Source organism: Amblyomma mixtum, chromosome 10 (assembly GCF_055824585.1).
Source record: "Amblyomma mixtum isolate Tamu chromosome 10, ASM5582458v1, whole genome shotgun sequence".
Classification (NCBI taxonomy): Eukaryota; Metazoa; Arthropoda; class Arachnida; order Ixodida; family Ixodidae; genus Amblyomma; species Amblyomma mixtum.
Genome location: NC_143021.1, coordinates 82,146,146 through 82,170,891, shown reverse-complemented (window position 1 = coordinate 82,170,891; position 24,746 = coordinate 82,146,146). Strand labels below are relative to the sequence as shown.

At 51.0% G+C, this 24,746-nt stretch overlaps 1 protein-coding gene across 1 annotated transcript in view; it reads left to right on the top strand.

Annotated features, from left to right (window-relative positions):
- Positions 1-24,746, top strand: part of LOC149326287 (uncharacterized) — a 69,224-nt gene that overhangs the window by 5,064 nt on the left and 39,414 nt on the right. The window contains exon 2 of the mRNA XM_089564530.1: positions 16,480-19,153. Within this exon, the coding sequence (XP_089420656.1) occupies positions 16,480-19,153 (2,674 nt within the window). The remainder of the gene's footprint in view (positions 1-16,479; positions 19,154-24,746) is intronic.

The window sequence follows — 24,746 nt, the reverse complement described above, 5'->3', positions numbered from 1 at the left end:
ATATCTTCGGTTGACATGAACTGCAGTTTAGACGCGAAGTTTTTTGCAGCCTTGAAGGAGAAATTAAGTGAAAAATCCGCCTTTTCCAAGCACGAATGCTGTTTCTTGACGAAAAGCAAGTCCGAGAATGCAAGCGCGTGAACTCCCAGACATTAAGCTATGACGGCTTAGTTGATGACGGAACTCACAAGAAACTCATTTCCGATATGGCTGATCACGCACTGGTCTTCATGTTTTGCCCTTTCACGGTGAACTATGTGCAGCTTATCGCCGTTTTTGCTACCAAGAACTCCACTCGAGGCCCAGTTTTATGCCAACTCCTTTTGCAGGCCATTCTGCTCATGGAGGTCGCCGGAGCTATTGTCGACGGCGTAGTGTGTGACGGAGCGAGCACGAATCGCACCATGTGGAGGCCGCTAGGTGTTAGTGGTGACATGAATGACTGCACGAACTTCTTTCAACACCCAACTGACGCGGAGAGGAAGGTGTACATGTTTTCAGATGTGTCCCATCTGTTTAAATGTATCAGAAACCGGCTACTCAGTCAGAAATGTCTAAACGCGAATGGAGGTTAAATGGGCAGACTACACTTCATTGTTCAATGAGGATCATTTAAATCCAGGAGAACTCAAGGCCTTCCCCCCGAATAACTCTCCACCATTTACACCCATCCAACATGGGCAAGATGCGGATGAAGTTTGCTACGCAAATTTTTGTGCTTCTGTGGCACATGGGCTGAAGTACTAGAAGGAGCGAGGTGTCGAAAGCGTACACAACTGTGAAGGCACCATTGAGGTTACAACAAACCTTAACGACCTGTTCGGTGCCTCAAATCCCCGGAACCCAGCAGAAGCAGTAGAAATGGGTAGCGGTGGTATTAAGATACTGCAAGAAGGCTTGAAGTGTCTGAACGAATGGGAGCAATAGTTTGTGGACGGCCTTCTAACTGCCGACATGTTTCCAACGCGGCAGACAGCTGAAGGGGTTACGCTGTTGTCTGCTCTTGATCTTTGTTACTGCTTGCTACGCGAATGCCCCTTCCGATACGTGCTACCCAAGAAGTTTAATCAAGATCCATTGTAAAGTTTTTTCGACAAAGTGCGGCAGACGGGGCGGGAGAATGACCATCCTGACATGCCCACGTTCCTACAACTCTACACAACATTAAGCACCTACGCGCTCCTGAAACCTCCAAAGCATGGCAACTGCGAGGCAAAAGAAGAAGCCCCAATCCTGGATTTTGGTTCCTTCAAGAATATTTTTAGCCGGCGGAAGGATGTTTCCCAGAAACAACTTGAAGCCATTCGTTTTAGGCAATAACAATAAAAAATAATATGCAGCAAAGCCTTCACCGGGTGGAAAGGCAAGCATTCAGGCGATACATCCTTTCGCTCGAAGAGGGTGGTGGTGGTGAAAACGTTTATTTCCTCTAGTTTACAGTGGTTTTTGCAGCTTCAGATGGAATCTTCCATCTTCCCTTCAGGGTCGGTTCTCCTAGTCCAGGGCTTCGCTGAGCGTAGCTGCCCTGCGTGCACGCCTTACTAGTCCTTGTTGGACTTTCAGGACGTCGCTGGATAGCATCCTCTCCCACTGTTCCGCACTCGGGTTTTCTATTATGGCTAGCTCGTCTGTTTTCTGGCAAGCCCATGTGGTATGGTATAGGGTTGGTTTGTCTCCACACCACGGGCACTCGCTCTCGTACTTCCTGGGGTAGATATTGCCTAGCATGTTTAGGCATGGGAATGTTCCCGTTTGTAAGAATCGCCATGCTACGGCGTCTTCTCAATTTAGTTTATGTATTTATTAAGCATGAAATGCTTTTAGCTCCCGTTGTCGGCAGTGTGGTGACGTCACACCGAGACCGAGAGCCATCATCCGGGCACTGAAATCCACTCATCCGGGCACTGAATTCCAGTCATCCGGGCACTGAAATCCACTCATCCGGGCACTGAATTCCAGTCATCCGGGCACTGAAATAAACTCATCCGGGCACTGAAATCCACTCATCCGGGCACTGAATTCCAGTCATCCGGGCACTGAAATCCACTCATCCGGGCACTGAATTCCAGTCATCCGGGCTCTGAAACGAGAACATCCGGGCACCGTACGAGACTTAACGAGATTTAACGAGACTCTCCAAGCCCTCCTACGCGACCGGCATGCAAGCGCCGGTTGGCCTCCAAATGAGACAAAAAATAACTGCTGCCAGTGCCTTCTCAATGTTTATCAAGATATCAGTGGAGCTGTGGGTTTGATAATGCACGGAATTATAATTTCCGATTTCTAATAACGCGTGCAAAAAGCACATAAATGCCACGTTACACTTCGTTGTCATACGTGATCCGGGGGAGAAGCGCTGCGTTCAAAGGGCAAGGCATCGCGCCGAACGGGTGGTGGCGTTCCTCCCTTCCTTTACGGTGCGGTTCGGGTGTCCACCGAGATGGCAGAGAATTACTGCGCCATTTCCTTTCCTCAAAAAACCTTGCGTTCAAATGGCAAGGCATTGCGCTGAACGGGTGGTGGCGTTCCTCCCTTCCTGTACGGTGCGGTTCGGGTGTCCACCGAGATGACATTAGGCCCGTAAACATTTCATGCTTACTCTACTCTCGTTTACGGGAGAGGCCGCCTTCCACAACTGGAGGCCGAGTGAACGTAACAAGATAGACGCCACCATACGCAAGGCGTATAAGGCGGCACTCGGTCTCCTCGGGAGCACGAGCACCGAAAAATTCATGGCGCTGGGAGTCCACAACACGCTGGACAAAATAGCCGAAGCACAGAGAACGGCGCAACTCGAGCGTCTCTCCGAAACGAGAACCGGAAGACAGATACTGCGGGACCTTGGCCTCGAACCGAGGGAAGGCAAGCAGCAGAAAGACGTACCTATACCAGATAGCATCAACAGAAAGCTCAGGGTCTTCCCGATCCCGAAGAACGTGAACCCCGAGCACAACAGGGAGCGGAGGTTGGTGAGGGCCAGGGCTCTCGTGGACCTCCACGCCAGAGAAGAAGGCGCCGCCTACGTGGACGCGGCAGAGTATCAAGGGAGCACCGACGCATACGCGGCGGTGGTTGTCGGGGCATCGACGGGTGCAACGAAGACCGCGGTGAGCGTCCGGACTCGAGAAGCGCACCGGGCGGAGGAGGTGGCCATCGCCTTGGCCGTTTCCGACCCCGGATGTACTACAGTGTTGTGTGACTCTAGAACGGCAGTGAAGAACTACGCCAAGGGTAGGGTATGTAGTGAGGCCGCGCGCATACTGCGCAAGGCCGAAGACATCGGACGCAACAGTCCTGTGGTGATCAAGTGGTTTCCGGCCCACATGGGCAGTGACGTGTCGGTACGCGGAAACGTGAACCACAACGAGACGGCCAACTCGGCCGCGCGAGGACTAACCAACCGCGCGGCTGAAAGTACGGCCGACTCGGAGTCCTGGTCGCGACGCAGTGCCAAGGACAAGATGACCACCTTCAACGAAATAGTGAAATGGTACAGACTGAACAGACAGACTATGCCGCCACCTCACCCGGGGCTTACCCGGAAGGAGGCAGTGTTATATAGACAGTTACAGACGGGGTCCCTGCTCACCCCGGTGCTAGCTAAGCACGTGTGTCCGAGTGTGTACGCGAGTGACATATGCAGACTGTGCGCGAAGGAGAGAGCCACCGCGGCTCACATCCTTTGGGACTGTAGCGTAAATCCGCGCGAAGCCAGCGAGAAGACGACGATCCCGCCGCAGCTAGAGGCTGCAACGAGGAGCTGTGATCAAAAGACACAACTCAAGGCCGTCCAGCAGGTCTCGGCAGCTCTCGAGAGGCAGCGACCGAGCGAAACCGAGGAGAGGGGGGCGGCACCCCCAGGAAGGGGGCGGCGGCCCTCTCGAACCCGCGGAAGTAGCGAGGGACGTAACAAGACCTCAAGGAGCACAACGCACGAGATTGACGTAGTGGCCGCGTCGCGGTAAAAGCTTGTCCTCCCTGCTTGGAGGGAGCCTAACCGACTCTGCAGGCTTTCTAAATAAAAGTTGTTCTCTCTCTCTCTCTCTCTCTTTATTTCAAATACTTTCCGGGCCCGAAGGCATTACAGAAAGGAGTCGTACAAAAAAATACAGGGCATAGTTATACAAAACTGAAGTTATATGATGGCAGAAAACACAGTTTTCCTGAAGTTCTCAGCATCGGTAATGGCAGCGATGGAGGGAGGAAGGTCGTTCCAGTCAACGCTGGTTTTAGGAATAAAAGAATCATGACACAATTTTGTTCTCGAAAATGGAACACCAACTTGAAATATATGATCGGAACGGGATGAAATGCATGAAGGGCTCCAAAAAGGTGATCCTTTAATAGAGGGTTATGATGATACAGTCGGTGCAAAAGACACACTCGAAAACGCTTTCGGCGCGAATAAAGGTCTGGTAAGGAAGGTGTGTTTTTCATAGAAGTAAAGCTGGCGTAACGGGAATAGTTAGATAAGATGAAACGTGCTGCATGATTTTCAATGGATTCTACTGTGTTTATCAGAGTGATTATATTAAGATCCCAAACTGCAGATTCATATTCTAACTTTGGTCGCACTAATGTTTTATAAAGGGTTAGTTTTATCGGCGGAGGTGCGGTAGAGAAATTTCGGCGCAAGTATCCAAGAGTCCTGTTGGCGTTATTTGTTACATGTTCGGCGTGTCTATCCCATGATAAGTTACGTGAGATATGAACACCTAGGTATTTGTAGGAGTTAACGTATTAAAGGGGAATGTCGTGAAGAACTTAAGTACGCTTGTTAGCAGTGATGTTAGTGCGATGTGATACATGCACCGTTTTACATTTATTAACGTTTAGTCGCATGCACCCTTTATAACCACCTTCAAAGACCTAGCAAGGGAACAGCAGTTCGCAGTTGGTAGCGAGGTGTTGGAAGTAGTAAGAGAATATGTCTACTTAGCGCAGGTTGTGACCGGAGATACGGATCATGAGAGGGAAATAACTAGAAGAATAAGAATAGGGTGGAGCGCATATGGCAGGTTCTCTCGGATCATGAATGGCAGTTTGCCAGTATCCCTCAAGAGAAAAGTATACAACAGCTGTATCTTACCGTTACTCACCTATGGGGCAGAAACATTGGGGCTAACCAAGAGAGTACAGCTTAATTTAAGGACAACGCAGCGAGTTATGGAAAGAAAAATGATAGGTGTAACGTTAAGAGATCGGAAGAGGGCGTAGTGGGTGAGGGAACAAACGTGGGTTAATTATATCTTAGGTGAAATCAAGATGAAGAAATGGGCTTGGGCAGGGCATGTAATGCGAAGGCAAGATAACCGCTGGTCTTTAAGAAATGCATTCAGGAATATCGTTAATGTAAATTAGGAAGAGAAGAGGTCGCAGTACCGACCCTTGGGGTACACCGGATGTCACGGAGGTGTGAGAGGAGGAACAATCGTTAGCAGAGGCATTTTGGGTACGATTCAATAAGAAGCTTTTAATCCAGTTCAGTATGTTAGGGTCAATGTTAAGCATGTGAAGTTTAAGAATCTGGAGATCGTGGGAAACAGTATCGGAAGCTTTCGCGAAGTCCAAAAACACAGTCTACATCAATGTTCAAGTCAGAGTACGCAAAAAGGTCATTACTATAACATATAAGCTGTGTTTCACATGAAAATGTCTTCCTGAAACTGTGTTGTTCGGCTGAAAAGAAGGAATTAGACTCGAGGAAATCAGTCAGATGAGAGTATATAATGTGCTCCAAAATTTTACATGGTATTCTTGTGAGTGATATAGGACGATAGTTATCGGGGGAATGACTGCTACCTGATTTAGGTACTGGAACAACCTTGCCAACTCTCCAATCGCCTGGAAGTACCGAGGAACATAGAGACTGAGAAAAAAGCATCGAAAGCACAATAGAAGAGTAGGGTTCAGTGAGTTTCAGCATTTTAGAGTTGATTGCATCGTCACCGGGTGAAGACATTTTCAAGTTTCCAGCCAGCTTTTGTACGCTGACGTAGTCAATACTGGTAGGGTCCATTGGCAAATGAGAAAAAGTAGTTACAGACGGTACAATATTACCATTTTGCTGGAAAGGAAAACGGAAGCAAACGCATCATTTAAAACAGAAAAACTCTGGTTCGGAGGAATCGAAATATTGTCAGAAAGTGTTAGTTGAATTGCCTTATCTTCTTTGCCCCCAACAATATTCCAGAATTTACGCGGATTAGATTGCAGAAGTGATGGGAGTGTGTTGTCAAAAAGTTCTTTTTTGTATCTTTAACAGCCATTAGATATTCCGCAGGAATGCGATATGCTGCCCAGCGTTCAGGAAGGTTAGATGCTTTAGCGCGACGAAAAATACGCTTCTTTTAGTTGCATAAGCAGCGTAGGGTTTTGGTAAACCACGGAGAGGTAGAGTTGTTTGTGTGGGGGCGGGTATCTTCGTCTGATCCCTCTGTAGTAGTTTAGAATCTCTGCATGGCTTTGGGCTACCGGCTCGGGTTCCCCAGCGGGGTCGGGATTGTTGGATGCTCGGTTTGTTGTGTACCTTCGAGCTATCCTATCCGCCTCCTGATTTCCCGTAATGTGGGTATGTCCAGGCACCCAAACTATCGTGGGTTTGCCCTGGCTGTTTTCGGTTTTGCCACTTGAGCGGAGAATGCGGAGCGCGCTGTGGCTGATTCCGCCGTTTAGGTAGTTGCGGCATGCAGCTTGTGAGTCTGTGAGTATGGTTAAGGACCTGTTGGATCGGTAGCCCTCCGCTGCCACTAAAGCCACGGCTGCCTCTTCGGCTTCGACTACCACACCGTTCAGGATTGATGCGCTAGTGAATTCTTTTAGGTCCGAGTTGTTCACCGTTGCCGCTTTGCTTTTCTTGTGGTTTCTGTCCTCAGTGTATATAGCGGCGTCTACGTACACTTTGTCGTTTCTAGTTGCCAGTGTTCTTTGTACATACTCTCCTCTTGCTTCTCTTCGAACTATGTGTATGTTCGGGTCCATATTCCTGGGTATCGATGCTACTTTGATGGCGTTTCTGTATTCGTCCGGTATCGTCTCCGTGCTTTGTGTCTCCGTTATCGTAGCTTCCCCGCCGTATCTGCTCAGGAGTCTTCTGCCCGTTGCCTATAGTTTTAGTCTTTGGATTTGCGCTATTAGTTGCGCTTCTTGGAGTTCTTCGAGACTGTTGTGTAGCCCCAGAGCCAGTAGTTTGTCGGTTGATGTTGATTGTGGCAGGTGAAGCGCCTTGAGGAATTTCCTCAGGATTGCGTCCGCTTGTTGCGTTTCGTTTCTTGTGCAGTGGTAGTATGGGAGGCTGTATGTTACTCTGCTGACCACCAGGCTTCTGACCAGATTTAGCGCGTCTGCCTCTTTCATGCCGAGTCTTATCCTCGAAGTCCTTGTTATCATGCGGGCCACTTGGTTGGTTGCTGTTTTAAGTATTGTTAGGGTGTGGGTGCACCTTTGGTTCGATTGTATCTACATTCCTAATATCCTGATGGGTGTTTTTCCGGGATTAGTTGTCCCTCGGGTCGGACGTTTAGCCTCAGGTTTTCTTCCTCGGGGACAGTGCGGTTCTTCTTGCCTCGCCACACTCTTAGGAGCTCGAAGAGGGAGAGCTGAGCGGCTCGCTGCGACATGAAGTACGATCACGTTTTCATATCTGAAGTGAACAAATTAGGCTTATCACATGTCTTTCGAAGCTTTGGCCAAACCATAGTGTCTTGCCACTCCTTTACAACCGTATCAGCCGGAACACTGCCTGTCGGAACCGAAGCATCAGATGCAGCAGCCTTCGCGACGAGGCGCGCGTCGAGCAGTCAGGAGGCGTCTAATGGCGGCGTGAACACGTGATCAAAGATGGCAGCCCCCATGATACGGCGCAGTCACCGTGGTTCGCAGTAAGGAGGTCACCCACGGGCGCCTAACATCCCCTGTCGCAGCGGACAACTAATACAATAGTAGTAGGGGGCGTTAGGTGTCCTTGGGTGACCTCAGTACTGCGAACACAGCCACCGCTGCGCATGGCGAACATGCCGCTGCGTACGACTAATGGAACAATCTCCGGCTTAAACAGCATCGCTGTTAAAACCCCGTAGTGCTTGTTCACTTCGTCTCACATGTCATGCGAGACTCTTGGATGTCAAATAGGGGTGTTCTGCTGGACAGTAATTCCGAAGTGTTCTTTCTGGACAATCTTACAGCAGAAAAGTAGACTATTGTGGGCTATGAAGGATACAGCAAAATAAAAAGGTTATCAGTGCGCTTGGCAAAGGGGCGGCAAGCTGTTCGTGCGCAAGGCGTCAGGCGCACGGGTCATCCGCATACAGTGCTACGAGGACCTTGATCTGATAGCATGAGCTGCTGCGCCTTTTGAAAATGTGCCATCTGTTCCCTTTGCACGCTGATGGCTAGCCTTCGCGACGACGTGTATCACGATAGCGTGTACTTCAGCTCTGTCTTGTGCAAAACTTCTTTTAACCCTAATGACAGTGTGTCCGTTTTTCATGTCAACATTAGAAGTTCGAAGAAAACACAATTTGACATCGTTACAGCTCTAGATTCACTGGATCATAGGTTTTACATGCTTGCTTTTACGGAGACGTGGTTCTCAAGTACACATGGTACGGTTAACATCAATGGCTACCAGTCTTAATGTGTTTACCGAAAGGACCAGGGTGGTGGCGGAATTTTACTCTATTTAAATAACCAGCTGCAGTATGATATTCCAGAATTCTCACAAATAACCCACCATCATGAGTCGTTGACTCTCAAATGTTCTGGGTCAATAATTGTCACAGCTTATCGCCTACCTCCGGGCAGTCTCGATGATTTTGTTCAATTCGTTAGCAGTCTGCCCGCATACGCGTCAGTATTATACCGGGTGTTTTTTTTAGAAGGTCCAAAATTTAAAAAAAAAGGTAAATTGCTTTAGATTTATTTTAGCACTGGGGCTATACTGGAGGCTACGGCGGGCACCAGGCAAGAGGAAAACTGTTTTAATTAGTTCGCTGATTAACTAAATATGTTAATTAACTTTTCTAATTTTTGTTTTAGGGGATATGTTGTATTCGCAGAATTGGAGATCGTCCTCTAAACAGTCCGACCAAGAAAAAACAATTTTAATTAAAAAATTTTCACGCACTTTACGAGGCGCGAAAAAGTCACCCTGGAAGGCATCTTCACACCGTAAGGCAGCGGCGGGAGCGCCTCTGACGTAGTTCACTCCGCCCTGCGCTTTGCGTCAAGCGTCCCGGACTGGCGGCCTGCGCTATCGCTGCTCATCTCGCTTCGCTCCGCAGCCTCACGGAATACCGCGCTGGAACAAAAACGCATTGAAACAAAGTGCAGGGCGGAGCGAGCGCTCACAGATTGTGTTACAGTGTGAAGCTGCCTACCAGGGAGACTTTTTCTCGCTTCGTTACGCGCGCAAAAAATTTTTTCATGAAAATCTTTTTTCTTGGCTGGACTGTTTGGAAGACGCTCTCCAATTCTGCTAATACAACATATCCCCTAAAATAACAATTATAAAAGTTAATTAACGTAATCAGTTAATTAGCGAACTAATTAAAGTAGTTTGCCTCTTACCTGGTGTCCGCCGTAGCCCTCAGTATAGCCACAGGGTTAAAATAAATCTAAAGGAATTTACCTTTCTTTGAAAATTTTGGACCTTCTAAAAAAAACATCCAGTATGTATGCCAGTTGTATTGGTTGGAGACTATTCAAATCAAGAAATAAACCTGATGACAAAAACATCATTTTAGAGCGCAGCTCTTGAGCCCGAGATACATGCGACGTTTTTTTTTTTGACGATATTAGCGCGGCAGAAAACGTCACTGCGACGCCACGCCCGGCTGCAGATACACGGAGCGTAGAAGCGGCGGCGCGCCGCCGCGTATCCCTCGACGCGAAAGCAAATGTGATCAACAAATGGCAAACACCACTAAGCGACGAGGTCTGCGAGAGCAGCGACGCTGACCCTTCTGTTAAAAACGCGAAAGTGTTCACTTCGACACCATTGTACGAATTTTATCACGCGTGCATACGTATCTATTAGAATTTGCGTGCCCGAAAGCTTGCCGTCCCGTACCTTTCGACGCCCGCTCGGCTGCGGATAACATCGGTTGTGGTTTTCTTCGACACATTCGCTTCAGGACGGAAACGCGAGGCATTCCGATCGAAGATTTGGCCGTGTTCTTAAAAAAAAAAAACGACATTACATGTCTGATCAAGCGTTTATTTTCACGAAAATAACATTTCCGTGCCAAAATCACTCCGTAGGTCGTCGGCCATGGCGGCCATGTTGGTGGCGGCAGGCAGAGGCGATTAGTGGTTCTTGTTTGGTGAAGAATTGTTCGTGCAGTGCTTGCTGTTGTCTCCTATGTAGGGTCACGATCGCTGCAGTGCACTGGGAAGGGAAAGGGGAATGAAAGAGATAGAGTAGGGCAGGCAGGCAGAGGCGGTCAAACCGAAAGAGCGGGCTTTCTGCGCTGCTATTGGCTCGCTTCAGCCGCCGCTTCCGTTTCTGCATTTCGCGGCGTCGACGTCGCCCGTCGTAACCAGCAGTGGACACCCCTTAAACGGCGAAAGTAATGGTAGCAGTGGAGCGGGAGCTTTGAAAGGAGAAAGTAAAAGAACAACCTCCTCCCCTCCTTAGCAACCGGCGCGCCATTGGGGGGGGGGGGGGAGCGCAGCTGTGCATAGCGACCATGACGTCACACAGTAGCGGCAGAACGAGCGCGCGCTCGCGTCGGCGGTGGCAGCTACACTTAGTACACTGTACGGGCTCGGCCCGGCCCGAAAGCCCGGGCCCGGCCCAGCCCGCGGGTCGGTCCAGGCCGCGACATGATTTGTTATGCCGGGCCTGGGCCGGGCTCTAGCCTGAAGTTGCGGGCCCGGGCCGGGCTCGGGCTTAAAGGTGCGGAAACGAGTCGGGCTTGGGTCCGTACAGAAACGGCTGGTGTCCGACTTTTCATTCACTAATGCAGAGTGAAGTACACAACTGCGGTATTGGAGCAGCGACACGGATGAGCTATGGGTTATAGTACTCGCTGAGAAAAAACTAACCTTTATTCATTGACTTATTTATTTCCTTATTTCCACGCCGCGGTGGCTTACTGGTCAAGGCGCTTGATTACTGAGCCGGGGAACCAGGGTTTGCTCCTAGCCTCGGCGGCCGTATTTCTATTTAGGCGGCAAGCATGACAGTCATGTACTTTGCAGTATCATTGCTCGTTGAAGAAACCCAGGTGGTCGAAATGATCCGGAGCCCTCTGTTTCGGTGCCTCTCACAGCCTGACTCCCCTTGGGCCCTTAAGCCCCAAAAACGTAGCTTTTATATTATACCTATATTTTTCTCATGTGAGAAAATTCACAAACTAAAGCGCGATTGGTTTTCTTTTTGATCAGCTGACCGGAACGTCTCGTGAACGTCTCGTAAGCGGGTCACTCGCCGTACCAACCCGCTTAACATTGTGCCGTTTATGCCATTTTTAGACTGTTTCAAATATTCATTTTTTCCTTCGACAGTCGAACTATGGAATGATCTGGATGTTACATTACGCCAGATGTCTGTTGACCGCTTTGCGCAAGAATTGCCTAATGATGTATTTTCTTGGTCAAATGTCTAGGGGAATCCCCCAGGGTGGAGTAGATTTCTAAAAATGTATTTTCTTATTATTCCACATTATTGTTTATGTAAAATCTCTGATTCACTCTTGTAATTATGCACTTTCCTACTGTTTTATCTATGTTTTCCATCCTCTGTACCACTCCTGCATTGTACCAGCTCATGGGATAGCAGTATTTGTAAATAAATAAATAAAATGAAATAGCCACAAAAGCTCGCGAAAGTTTGTAAATCTCATCTCATAACCTCATCTATCCCTCATCGCTTCTTCAGCCTGGTTGTCATGACAAGTGTTTTGCCCTGTAAGTTACCACGTGGTTCGCGCGTTATCTTCTGCTCCAGCAGTAAGAGCGAAATTCAACCGGTCTTAATTGGCCATTGATTGTTCGTCATCCCAAAACATACCTATACACTATTAGAAATGCATTCGGTAAGAACATATTAGTTTAGGACGCTTATAGTCTTCAAAACACACGCCGTGAAATACTCAAGCCTTTTAGCTTTTCGTTTCTGCTGAAAGGCGACCAGTTCGGCTATGAGTTCAACCTGCGAGATCGCGTTCACTAAAAGGATGTCATCCCACTACTTGCTAGTGTTGTGCTGGCGCCTACATTTCGCTGGCTGGCCTCTCTGGAAACCAGCGCTGCGCGCCCGCTGTCGCTCAAAGTAGGCCCAGACTCTCTCGGACATGTCGCGGCTTGCAGCGTGAATCATCCGCCTCGCCGGCGCCTGGCACGGACCCTTCCTCCTCCCCTCCTCACCGTCGGTGCGAACTCCTACGACGCTTGCCGGCCGCCCGCCTCTCGCCCATTCGTCTGATTTGAACGGTAGCCAGTGCCGTGACCTGATTGGAGGATTTGAACTGCTGGCTGCCGCAACGGACACCGGCGGCTATAAAAACGGAGCCGCGCTGAACCCGAGCAGACGGGCAGCAGAAGAGCCATCACGCCGGAGCTACGCTCGCCGCCGGGGCCGCCCTCCTTCTTTGTGCTAGCCCGTGGTGCTCTTGGCCCTTGTATCATGTAAAAGCCCTTATACATACTGTACATAAAATTCATTTGACTCACCGTCGCCCCGACCGTTTCCTGTCTCGGACTCCCAGTCCCAACAGTGGTGGCAGCGGTGGGATGCCAGTCCCAACAGTGGATGGCAGCTGCGGGATCGACCGGCGTTAGCTACCTCGGCGCGGTGAGTGCCTGATGTTTTCCCCTTAATTCGCCAGACTGCTCTAGCACACGTGATTGTAGTCTAGAGTAGGGCTGTGTGTTGCACTGGTGAGAGCTTTGCTGTTTCGAGCCAAGTCGGAGCGCTTTGAAACGAAAGCTGGTGCAGAGGGAGTAAACGAGGCGTTGTTGGAAAGAATTACTTGCGCGTGTCGTGCTAGTAGCGCTATAGTAGTGAACGGCTAGGCAATTCTAAGAAAAGGGCAAACTACAAGAGGCTATTGTGTGCGATGGAGAACTTTAAAGTGAAGCAACTCATTGAATTTTTTGAAGAGTTGGGCATTGATTTGGGCCCCGCAAAACGAAAGCATGCGATTCTTGAGATCATGCGGAAGGAGAATGTAACGGCTGAGGAAGCCAATGAGGCCTGGGAGGCGATCAAACAATGCCGTGAGCGCGAGGCCGAAGAGGCAGAAAAACAGAGGCAGCTTCAGATAAAACGGCGTGCTCGCGCTAAGAAACTGATGGACCTGGAGCTTGAAGCGCACGAGATCGGATTCGAGAGATATAGAACATTGTCCGCTCTGCATGAGACCCACGGTCAGCAGCTGAGAGATAGGCCGCGGCCCTTCGTGATCGCCGAAGATATGGCGAAATATTTGGCGGAGTTCGTGCGCGTCTGCGAGAGAAAGCGCGTTGAGCGGAATGGTTGGGCACAGAAGTTGGTAGCCCTGCTTTCTAGCGAAGGGTATGACGTTGTCAAGCGCCTGTTGGACGGCGGCTTGGCGGACTACGATGAGCTGAAAAGCTTCTTACTGACGAGATATAACGTGTCACCGCTAGACCTTCGCCAAAGGTACCTGCGAGAGAATAGTACCCCATCGTTCTACGATTTTCCCTACCAGTTTAAAGCCGACATTTTAGAGTGGCTCGAAAATGCTGAAGGGTCGGAAGATCGTCACACAGAGGTAGAGTGTGTCGCAGTAGAGCAGCCCTGCCAATGCGGCACAGAGGAAGGTAGTCCGTACGTGGCAGATGTAACTGCTGCTGTAACAGTGCGAATTGCCCCGCATTCGCCAACCGAGGAAACCTCTAAATCATCCGATAACGTAGTCACAGCATCGGACGATGCACTTACAGAGGTGTCGCCCATTGAAGTTGTGGCGGAGTTACCGGAAAGCGGATCTCCTAGCGTGTCGAAAGCAGGAGAAGTTGCCGAACAGGGCAGAGAGGACGTCCGTCTGGACATTAATATAAACGCCTGCGGAAGTAAACGAGAACGGCACACCGTGTTGTGCAGCGCGTTCGGCAGAAATGCAGAAACCCGACATTTACGATCAACGGAAGAGGGTGCATGTAGAGTTTGCGGACGCTGAGTTGTGCGTTGGTGTCTCTGACGAGCGATGCGAAACGAGTCCCGTGCTTTCGCACTGCTCTGAGCTTTACGGCATTCCAGAAAGCAGCTGCAGTAGCGGGAACATAGCGACTGAGTGCAGAGCCGACCCTCATCCGCAATCGGCTGAAACCCGTCAGGAGCACGACGCGAGCTGCGTGTCAACACTAATGTCAGGAGAAAACACTGGTTCGTCCACGCCTGTAGAAGCTAAGGTGCTGGACGACAGTGGAGTACAGTGGAGTACAGAACCTCCCAGACGACATGGTAGCTGTAGACGTCGTTCCATCCAAGAAAGATGAGGACGAATGTGCACTCGTAGAGGCTGACGAGGAAGAACGCAGTTTGGAGGACGCTAGTAAAGGCGCTAAAGACAGGCCTGATCTAGGTAGCGCAGGTGAATCGGCTAACAATCAGAGCGGCATTATCAGAGAGCAGGAACCTAGGCTACGGAAGCAGCATGTGCGTCCACGGGAGAAAATGAAAGGAAAGCACAAGAAAGAAAGCTGCAACCGGAAGGAAAGTAACAGCCAGTTCCGAAAAGTGAGCTAGCTATCACCGCAAGGTGATAGACAAACAGTGCTTCCGCCGAAAGGACAGTAAAGGCAAGCTCAAGAGAGAGTGGTGCCGCCGAAAGATGAAAGGCAGGCATAAGAAAGACGGGCGCTGCCGAAAAGAGAGAAAGGGCAAGCGCGCGAGAAGTAGTTGCCGCCGTAGGAAGCATCAGCTTCACCGGCACATTGACAGCAGCAACGTCAGTAGCGTTGTTAGCCTTGAAGCTAGTGTCACAATCGGAGCTAGAGAAATGTGCGTGGCATCACTATCGCGCAAAGCGAAGCGCATAAGTGTGTCGAGGCACATTGTCACAGAAGTGGCGGCAACCTGTAAATTACTTTTGTTTGTATAAAACTAATGCGTCCGCGTTTCTTTGTATGTGTCTCGGGAAGAGCAAGAATGCATGCACGCTTTTTTCAGTTATGTAGACCACCCCTCGCGTTGCGAAAGCGGAGGCGGCTCAAACTCGTCCCCGATACTGCCGAAGTCTAGAGCTGACCATTAGCGGGAAAGAAGTTGCGGCCTACGTGACTGCCTTTTTGGTTGTGTTTTACTTTTTTTCGTTTCCAAGGTCACCGAATCCAGAGTCGAAGCCTGGGGCTTCTTTTTAGTTGTGCGTTAATTTTTTCCTCCTCCAAGATGGCGGCCATGCAGAGTCAAAGTGTAGGTGCCTACGTGCTCTCGTTGCGCTTTTTGGTGTTTTGTTTTTTCGACGCCGACGCTGTGGCGCCGCGAGTGCTCGCTCGCTAGCGCTCGAGGGCTTCAAAAGGGGGCCGTATGGAAACGAACTTCCCCTCCCTACATCCCCCTACCCCTTCCCCTGGTCCCCAAGAGTGATGCCACCAACTGGCCAACATACGTCGGGACCAGTACCCCCTCCCAAGAATACCCCAAAGTAATAATCAATCAATCAAACTTCAGTCCGCTCGTCGGTGGAAACGCTGCCGCCGCGAACTCCCGGGTCGCCGAGCCGCCGCACCGCATCCTCGAAACCGCAAGCTGCCCTGGACGGACGTCGCCTTCGGGGGCCGCACTGACTGCGTGTTTGGGATGGACTGCAGCCGCGCTTCCCGGTTTACTGTAAGTTTGTTCACCTCCTGACTTTTGATCGACTGTATCTAATTGGCCTCTCACTTGTGTTCTGACCTGTGTAGAAATATTCAATGTATAACTTAATTCAGTGTGTTTACTCTTATGTGCTTTCCGCAATTGTTTTGTAGAATGTAAATTACGAGTCTGTGAAAGCTGCCGCATTGTTCAATCGAAGCTATAAACGTTGTTTTTGTTGTTGTTACCCCTTAACACGCCTCGGTCTCAGTCACTGCGTTTGCTTACCGGCTACGCCGGGCATCAAACGACCACCCCCTCATTGTCCGGATTCGGTGATGATGTCGACTAGTCGCCGAACCCGTGACAATTAACTGGCGTCCGCGACAGGACGTGTGATGCGAAGGGAACGTGGTGAACTGAGAGAGACTTTTTGAGGTGTTGAACTGTGCCGACTTTATAGAGGTGTCGTGTATCAATAGGATTTGCTTTGTGCTGAGCTTGTAGCTGTGTTATTGAAAGTGTGCTTGGAGAAAGAAGCATGGATTTGGAAAGGTTGATAGCTATGGGTAGCCAGTTGGGGCTGACAAACGCTGAGCTCAGAAAATGGGTCGAAGATAAGCTGCGCGACGAGCGTAAATGGGCCGAAGATAAGCAGCGCGAAGAGCGGGCGTTTGCCCGAGAGAGAGCGGAGCAGGAGCGCGCGGCCGCAGAGGCGGAGCGCGCGGCCGCGAAGGCAGCTGACGAACGTCAGATAGAGATTATGCGTTTAAAGATAGAGAGTCAGCGACTAGAGAAAGAGACAAGAGAGAAAGAAGGGAGCCAGGACAAAGGTGATTTGAAGTTAAACACAAGTAAACTCCTGATCCCATTTGACGACCGGAAGGATGATTTAGATGCGTATATCAGACGATTTGAAAGCATTGCGAAGAGCCAGAAGTGGCCGGAGAACCAGTGGTCGACAGCGCTAGCTACTTGTCTGAGTGGGGAAGCCCTTAGTGTTTATGGGCGTTTGCCGCCGGGTGATGCAGCGGATTATACGAAGGTGAAAACCGCCCTTTTGAAGAGATTTCGTTTCACCGCAGAAGGATTTCGAGAGAAATTCAATACAGGAAAACCGGCGGATGGCGAAACTGCAGCTCAGTTCTCAGCGCGTCTCAGCCACTATTTTGACCGCTGGATCGAACTTTCAGGCATCAAGACAGAGTTTCAGGAACTCAGAGAGCTCCTCATTAAGGAAAGATTCCTACAAGGCTGTCATTCCAACATGGCACTTTACCTGAAGGAGAGGAAGGCAAAATCGCTAGGAGAGATGTTGGACCTAGCTGATCAGTTTTTAGAAGCGCAAGGAAGCCTGAATCTCTCCAAATTGAAGAAAGACAGCCGAGACGATGCCGGGAGGCCCGAAAGCGAAGGAAAGAGAATCAATCAACTAGCACCGCCTCGCTGTTACCTTTGCAACCGCATTGGGCACCAGGCTTCACAGTGCCGTACCCGCACCAGTAACAGTACTAGCGTCACCTGTTTCAAGTGCGGGCGAAAGGGACACAAGGCGGATGCGTGCCGCTCAGCGGTAAAGGATAGGCCACAGGCATCGTGCGTCTACTCACCCGCCAAGAACGTTAATGAGGAGAGCATTCGCGATGGCTACCTGGAGCTCAAAAATGGGGATAAAATTCCCGTTGTGAACGCGGTCATGATGACGCGACCGAAATTCCTCGTTGAAGGACTGCCGGTGGTGGCTGGAACGTTGGCAGGCAAGAGCATATCGGTACTGCGGGATACCGGATGCAATACGGCGATCGTGAGACGAGAGCTCATCAATGACGACCAGCTCACAGGAGAGAAGAGGCCAGTTTATCTAGTGGATGGAACAGCTAAGATGCTGCCTGAGGCGCGGGTTCACATTGACACCCCGTATTTTTCTGGGATTATATCGGTGCTCTGCATGGAGGAGCCGCTGTATGACTTAATTCTCGGAAACATAGAAGGCGCCAGAGCTCCAGATGACCCGGAGGAATTGGTTGAACAACCGGTCAGCAACGAGCTCGCTGAAGAGGAAGTTGCAGCGGTTGTAACAAGAGCGAAAGCAAGGGAGCAAAACAAGGAGAAGTTCCAAGCGCTTAAAACCCCCGGCGTCGCAGTGGAGCCAAGCAGGAAGAGTTATGCAGAGGAGCAAGCACAGGACCAGACGCTCAAGCACTGCTTCTCCCAAATTGGCAAGAAAGTGACGTGTAGGGGTTCGCAAGGCAAAATAGAATTCCAGAAAGAGGATGAAGTACTGTACCGAATCTACACCGAGAAAACTGGGCGGATCGTGCGCCAGCTCGTCGTTCCAAAGTGTCATCGAGAGGCGGTGCTGAAAACTGCGCACGACGGAATAATGGCCGGACATTTAGGCGCCCAAAAGACGAAGGACCGGATTTTGGAAGATTTTTTCTGGCCGGGTATCACCGCGGACGTGAAGCGATTTGTCGCCTCCTGTGACATCTGCCAGAGGACAATCCCGAAGGGCCGGGTCGCCCGGGTGCCGCTGGGGAGGACGCCGCTCATCGAAACGCCATTCAAAAGAGTGGCCATAGACATTGTGGGCCCAATCCAGCCCCCTTCCAAACATGGCAACCGGTACATCCTGACCTTAATGGATTATGCTACCCGTTACCCAGAGGCCGTAGCGCTGCCGAGCGTGGAAACTGAGAGGGTCGCTGAGGCACCGGTCGAAATGTTTTCTCGATTTCGAGTCCCTAATGAAGTCCTAAGCGACCGAGGCACCAATTTCACTTCCGACTTAATGAAGAAGGCGGCCCGACTTCTCTCCATACGCCAGCTGCATACCACGCCGTACCACCCCATGGCGAACGGGATGGTCGAAAAATTCAACGGCACCCTGAAATTAATGTTGAAGAGAATGTGCGCCGAAAAGCCGCGAGACTGGGACCGCTATCTGGCGCCGTTGCTCTTCTCATACAGGGAGGTCCCACAGGCAAGTTTGGGCTTTTCGCCCTTCGAGCTTTTGTATGGGCGGCATGTGAGGGGACCCCTGGCCATTTTGAAGGAGCTCTGGACAAACCATCACCTCGACGAGGAGGTGAAGACCACATACCAGCACGTCTTTGACCTCCGTAATCGACTGGAAGACACGTGCAAGCTAGCGCACGAGGAGCTCGAAAAGGCCGGGGCGCGCTACGCAAAACTGTACAACCGGAAAACCAGAGAGAGGATGTTTGATCCGGGAGACAAGGTCCTGATATTGCTGCCTACGGACAACAACAAGCTACTGCTTCAGTGGAAGGGGCCCTTCGAGATCAAGGAGAACAAAGGAGAGGCCGACTACGTTATCGAGACAGCCGGAGGGAGGAAGATTTTTCATGCCAACCTGCTTAAAAAGTACGAAGAGCGGGAAAGCCAGCCAATAGAACGCGTGTGCCACGCGATCTGCGGCGTCACCGAATCGGACAGCGAAGGAGCCATTCCTGTTCCGGCGCTTGAACAGTCAGAAGGCGAGCGAGATGTGAAGCTTTCTGATGATTTGACGGCGGATCAACGGAGACAGCTCCGAGAAGTGATATCAGAGCACTCTCGCATCTTCTCCGACGTCCCAGGCAAGACGGACTGGGCCGAGTGCCGGTTAGAGCTCACTACCCGCACTCCGGTTCACCTAAAACAATACCCACTTCCGTTTGCGACGAGAGAAGCCGTAGAAAGAGAGATGCAGCTGATGGAGCGACTGGGAATAATCGAAAAGTCCCAGTCACCCTACAATTCACCGGTCCTCTTGGTGAAGAAACCTGACGGCACGAACCGGCTTTGCATTGATTTCCGACGCCTGAACGACGTCCTGGTTATCGATTAGGAGCCAATGCCCAGAGCAGACGCGGTCTTCGCTGCAGCTGGAGAGAAGAAATACTTCTCAAAGGTAGACTTTGCCAAAGGATATTGGCAAATCCCATTGACTGAGGAGTCCAAGCCCAAAACGGCGTTTTCAACGACATCGGGTCTCTTTCAATTCCGTTTTATGCCGTTCGGCATAAAAACTGCCCCGGCAGTATTTTCAAGATTGATGCAACGAGTGGTGGAGGGAATTCCCGGAGTGCAGCACTACTATGATGATGTCCTCGTTGCCAGTGCTACGTGGGAGGAGCATCTTTCTTCGCTGAGGCAGCTGTTTGCGAGAATCGAGATGGCCGGCCTGACAGTACGACCAAGCAAATGCGAATTCGGGATGGAAAGCATCGAGTTCCTCGGGCATCGCATTGGCAGAGGTGAGCTGGCACCACTCGGGAAAACGCTCGACAAGATACAGGCGGCGCCAACTCCTCGAACAAAGCGTCAGGTACGCGCTTTCCTTGGCTTGTCGGGGTATTACCGCGACTTCATCCCCGACTACGCAAGAATAAGCGAGCCCCTCACCCAGCTGACGAGAAAAGGAGAGAGGAACGTCGTAAGGTGGACGCCGGCCCATCAGGAAGCCTTCGAAGAGCTCAAGCGACGGGTCTCAAGCCCTCCGATACTACGGCTGCCAGACTTCTCCAAACAGTTTGTGCTGCGCACGGACGCCTCTGATATCAGCCTTGGCGCGGTACTAATGCAGCGGCATGACGGAACGCTTCACCCGGTGGCATACGCGAGCAGAAAATTGCTCCCCAGGGAAGCAGCTTACAGCACAATCGAGAGGGAGTGCTTAGCATTAGTTTGGGGAATACAGAAGTTTTCCACCTACCTGTATGGTGTACAGTTCTTAGTTCAGACGGACCACCAACCACTGAGCTACATCCAAAGAGCCAAACAGCTAAACAGCAGAGTCCTGCGCTGGAGCTTGCTGCTCCAAGAATATCAGTTTACCGTCGAGCATATAAAGGGCAAGGACAATGTTGGTGCTGATTTTCTTAGCAGGCTGTAGATTTGTCGCGCGGTTAATTTTCGCTATTAATTTATTTATTCAAGTATTGTGGTGCATGTGTACACGCTGACTTGAATTGTGTGCTAGTTTTATATGTGGTTATGTCACGCGCTGTATATCTGTGCACAAGCCTGCTCGCCGACTTCTGTGGGTTTAGAATATTATCGGATAATATTCCGAAAGTGGGGGGCCGTGTCACAGAAGTGGCGGCAACCTGTAAATTACTTTTGTTTGTATAAAACTAATGCGTCCGCGTTTCTTTGTATGTGTCTCGGGAAGAGCAAGAATGCATGCACGCTTTTTTCAGTTATGTAGACCACCCCTCGCGTTGCGAAAGCGGAGGCGGCTCAAACTCGTCCCCGATACTGCCGAAGTCTAGAGCTGACCATTAGCGGGAAAGAAGTTGCGGCCTACGTGACTGCCTTTTTGGTTGTGTTTTACTTTTTTTCGTTTCCAAGGTCACCGAATCGAGAGTCGAAGCCTGGGGCTTCTTTTTAGTTGTGCGTTAATTTTTTCCTCCTCCAAGATGGCGGCCATGCAGAGTCAAAGTGTAGGTGCCTACGTGCTCTCGTTGCGCTTTTTGGTGTTTTGTTTTTTCGACGCCGACGCTGTGGCGCCGCGAGTGCTCGCTCGCTAGCGCTCGAGGGCTTTAAAAGGGGGCCGTATGGAAACGAACTTCAGTCCGCTCGTCGGTGGAAACGCTGCCGCCGCGAACTCCCGGGTCGCCGAGCCGCCGCACCGCATCCTCGAAACCGCAAGCTGCCCTGGACGGACTTCGCCTTCGGGGGCCGCACTGACTGCTTGTTTGGGATGGACTGCAGCCGCGCTTCCCGGTTTACTGTATGTTTGTTCACCTCCTGACTTTTGATCGACTGTATCTAATTGGCCTCTCACTTGTGTTCTGACCTGTGTAGAAATATTCAATGTATAACTTAATTCAGTGTGTTTACTCTTATGTGCTTTCCGCAATTGTTTTGTAGAATGTAAATTACGAGTCTGTGAAAGCTGCCGCATTGTTCAATCGAAGCTATAAACGTTGTTTTTGTTGTTGTTACCCCTTAACACGCCTCGGTCTCAGTCACTGCGTTTGCTTACCGGCTACGCCGGGCATCAAACGACCACCCCCTCATTGTCCGGATTCGGTGATGATGTCGACTAGTCGCCGAACCCGTGACACACATGGATCTGGGCAGTAAGGTAAACTGCAAAAAGAAAGCATACAAGCACTCGAGCGGGAATGAGTATCTTCGGAGGAAACCGAGATACAAGAGAGCGCTGCTCAAGAAGCTCAAAATAAAGCAGCGAGTCAGGTGTGAATCTTGCCGCCAGCACAGAGAGAGCAAGACGCGCAAAGACACGTGCTCTCATGCTGTCTCTCTTTTTCCGCTGCAGTCACGGGCGAAACCGCGATCCCACAGGAAGCGGCACGCGCGCACAGGGAAAACGCGAGTACGGCTTAAAAGAGCGAAAGATTGTACGAGGCCGCAGTGACCGGAGCAAGAAAATTGGCAAGAAGAAACCGTCTAAGCGCTCGGCCAAGCACAGTTATCGCGATGGAAAGCCGCGTGTCAGGCTAACTCTATTCCGTAGGCTTGAAATCAAAAGGCCGTGTCGATGCGAACCTCACATTCAGCGGAGAGGCAAAAAGGTGCGCGAGAAATGGACGACTCGTGGGAGGTCTCACTTGCCGCCACGAACAAAGAGAAAGAAAGAACGGTCCCATCGGAAGCGGTGCTCACTCCCAACTGAACGCCGCAACTGGCGCGCGAAGCGCAAAGTGCGGGATAAGTCGTCAATTAGAGAAAACAAATCGTTCTCGTACTGTACCGCCCGCGGAAACTGGAAGGACAAGTACCGAGAGAGAGAAAAGCCCAGCCACAGTGAAAGAGGCAGAGTCATTAGTTTCCGCTGTAGCGGGTGTCGTTTAACGTCCGTTAGAAGCGAGGAAAACGCGAACGTAGACGCACTAAGCCGTGTGTTCTAAGCAAGGCTTCCAAGTTCCTTCGCCTCCTCGTGACCTACATTTTGTCACTTCGCGTGCGGTTATCAAGTTCGCTCGTAAATCGGGGAAAAAATTATATCCTCATTTGTGGCCTCAGCTGAGTGTTTTTCTGGCTAAGTGATCTCAAGAGAGCAAATTTATTTTGCATTCATTTCATTCCGTGTTACATGTTTGACACTTTGTTTGAGTTTATTATTTTAAGAGTTCTGGTATCCCACATGTGTCTCTGTCAACAGCGAACAAAAAGCGGACAGAAATATAGCCTGCAGAGTTTTGTGACTTTGAGTCTGGTGTTTTGACGGGTGACGTAGGGCACTTGCTCGTGTTGGGTGTTGCCTGTTGTCGCTCGGTTCTTGGCAACATGCAGAACGATCAATGACCGATACTGAGCAGCAAGCTCTTTCGAAGGACCGAGCGAAGCTGATCCAGTCACCTGGGCGACAAACCTGCGGAGCAGTGATCCTGTCCTGACGAGCGGGACCTGTTCACGGAAAGGAGCCTGGAGCTACGTGCGGCTGAACACCGGACGAGAACTTGGAGGAGCCTGGCGTACGAGCGCGCCTCGCATCCGAGCCACGCGGAAGTAGCTCGTCTTCGTGGCGCATTGTCTGGCGGCGGTGGTGCTGTTGTGCTGGCGCCCACATTTCGCTGGCTGGCCTCTCTGGAAACCAGCGCTGCGCGCCCGCTGTCGCTCAAAGTAGGCCCAGACTCTCTCGGACATGTCGCGGCTTGCAGCGTGAATCATCCGCCTCGCCGGCGCCTGACACGGACCCTTCCTCCTCCGCTCCTCACCGTCGGTGCGAACTCCTACGACGCTTCGCCGGCCGCCCGCCTCTCGCCCATTCGTTTAATTTGAACGGTAGCCAGTGCCGTGACCTGATCGGAGGATTTGAACTGCTGGCTGCCGCAACGGGCACCGGCGGCTTTAAAAACGGAGCCGCGCTGAGCCCTAGCAGCAGACAGGCAGCAGAAGAGACATCACGCCGGAGCTACGCTCGCCGCCGGGGCCGCCTTTCTTCTTTGTGCTAGCCCGTGGTGCTCTTGGCCCTTGTATCATGTAAAAGCCCTTGTACATACTGTACATAAAAGTCATTTGACTCACCGTCGCCTCGACTGTTTCCTGGCTCGGACTCCCAGTCCCAACACTAGGCAGCTTTAATATTTTTACTTCCAGGCGGCAAAATATAACTGATTAAAATCATGGGAGGATGCAGACTAGTCTGTTACGCGCGTATGCAGCCCTTTTTGCTGGGCTCTCAGATTGGATTGGAAAACATTTATTCCGTTAAAAATGCAGATGCAGACGGTCCGCGCTAGATGGCCACCAAACCATGGCTGGCGGCGACCTGAGCGGCCCACTCGGTGGCCAAGACCTGAATGCCCGGGTCCGAGCTCACCAGCACGGGCTCCCATCGCTCAACAGAAGGAATTCAGAACTTCCGAGTTTATCTTTGCGCACCTACACGAGATCACTGTCCAAAAGACGGACCTGGCGAGCACTACTCTTAATCACTTCCTTCTCGGTTAAAAAGAACCAACTTCTTGCAAGCCAAACTGTCGTTTCAGAACCTTTGTCGGCCAGTTTATTATCGGTCTAGTAGCAGTCTACTTGCTTAGAGTGAGCAGTAAATCTCCAGCGTTTCTGTGAAACAGGCCGGGCCGGGCCCAGGTTGGGCTTCACTCCGAGATTAACGGGCTGGGCCGGGCTCGTTTGAGCGACAATTAAGCGGGCCTGGGCCGGGCTCGGGCTTCAGGTCTCGGGCCCGGGCCGGGCTTGGATCTGAGGCCCGTGCAGTGCTCTAGCTACACGGCCGCTCCTTCGCCAGACGTCTCGTTGCAGTCTCCGAAGCGGCCCAGTGTTTCCGCGCCAAGAGGTTACACCTCAGTCGTTCTTTAGCCAGGGTGTGAAACCGCAATTTTTTCGGGTTCGGTTCAGGTTCGGGTTCACAACTTTCGGGCTCAGTTCTGGGTTCAGCTCCAGAGCGGCATTCCGTTCTGGTTCGAACCGGTTCGGACCGTACTGAACCGGTTCAAACGGCTTCAGGACAAAAAAAAAATAGAACGTAGATGGTTTTTAA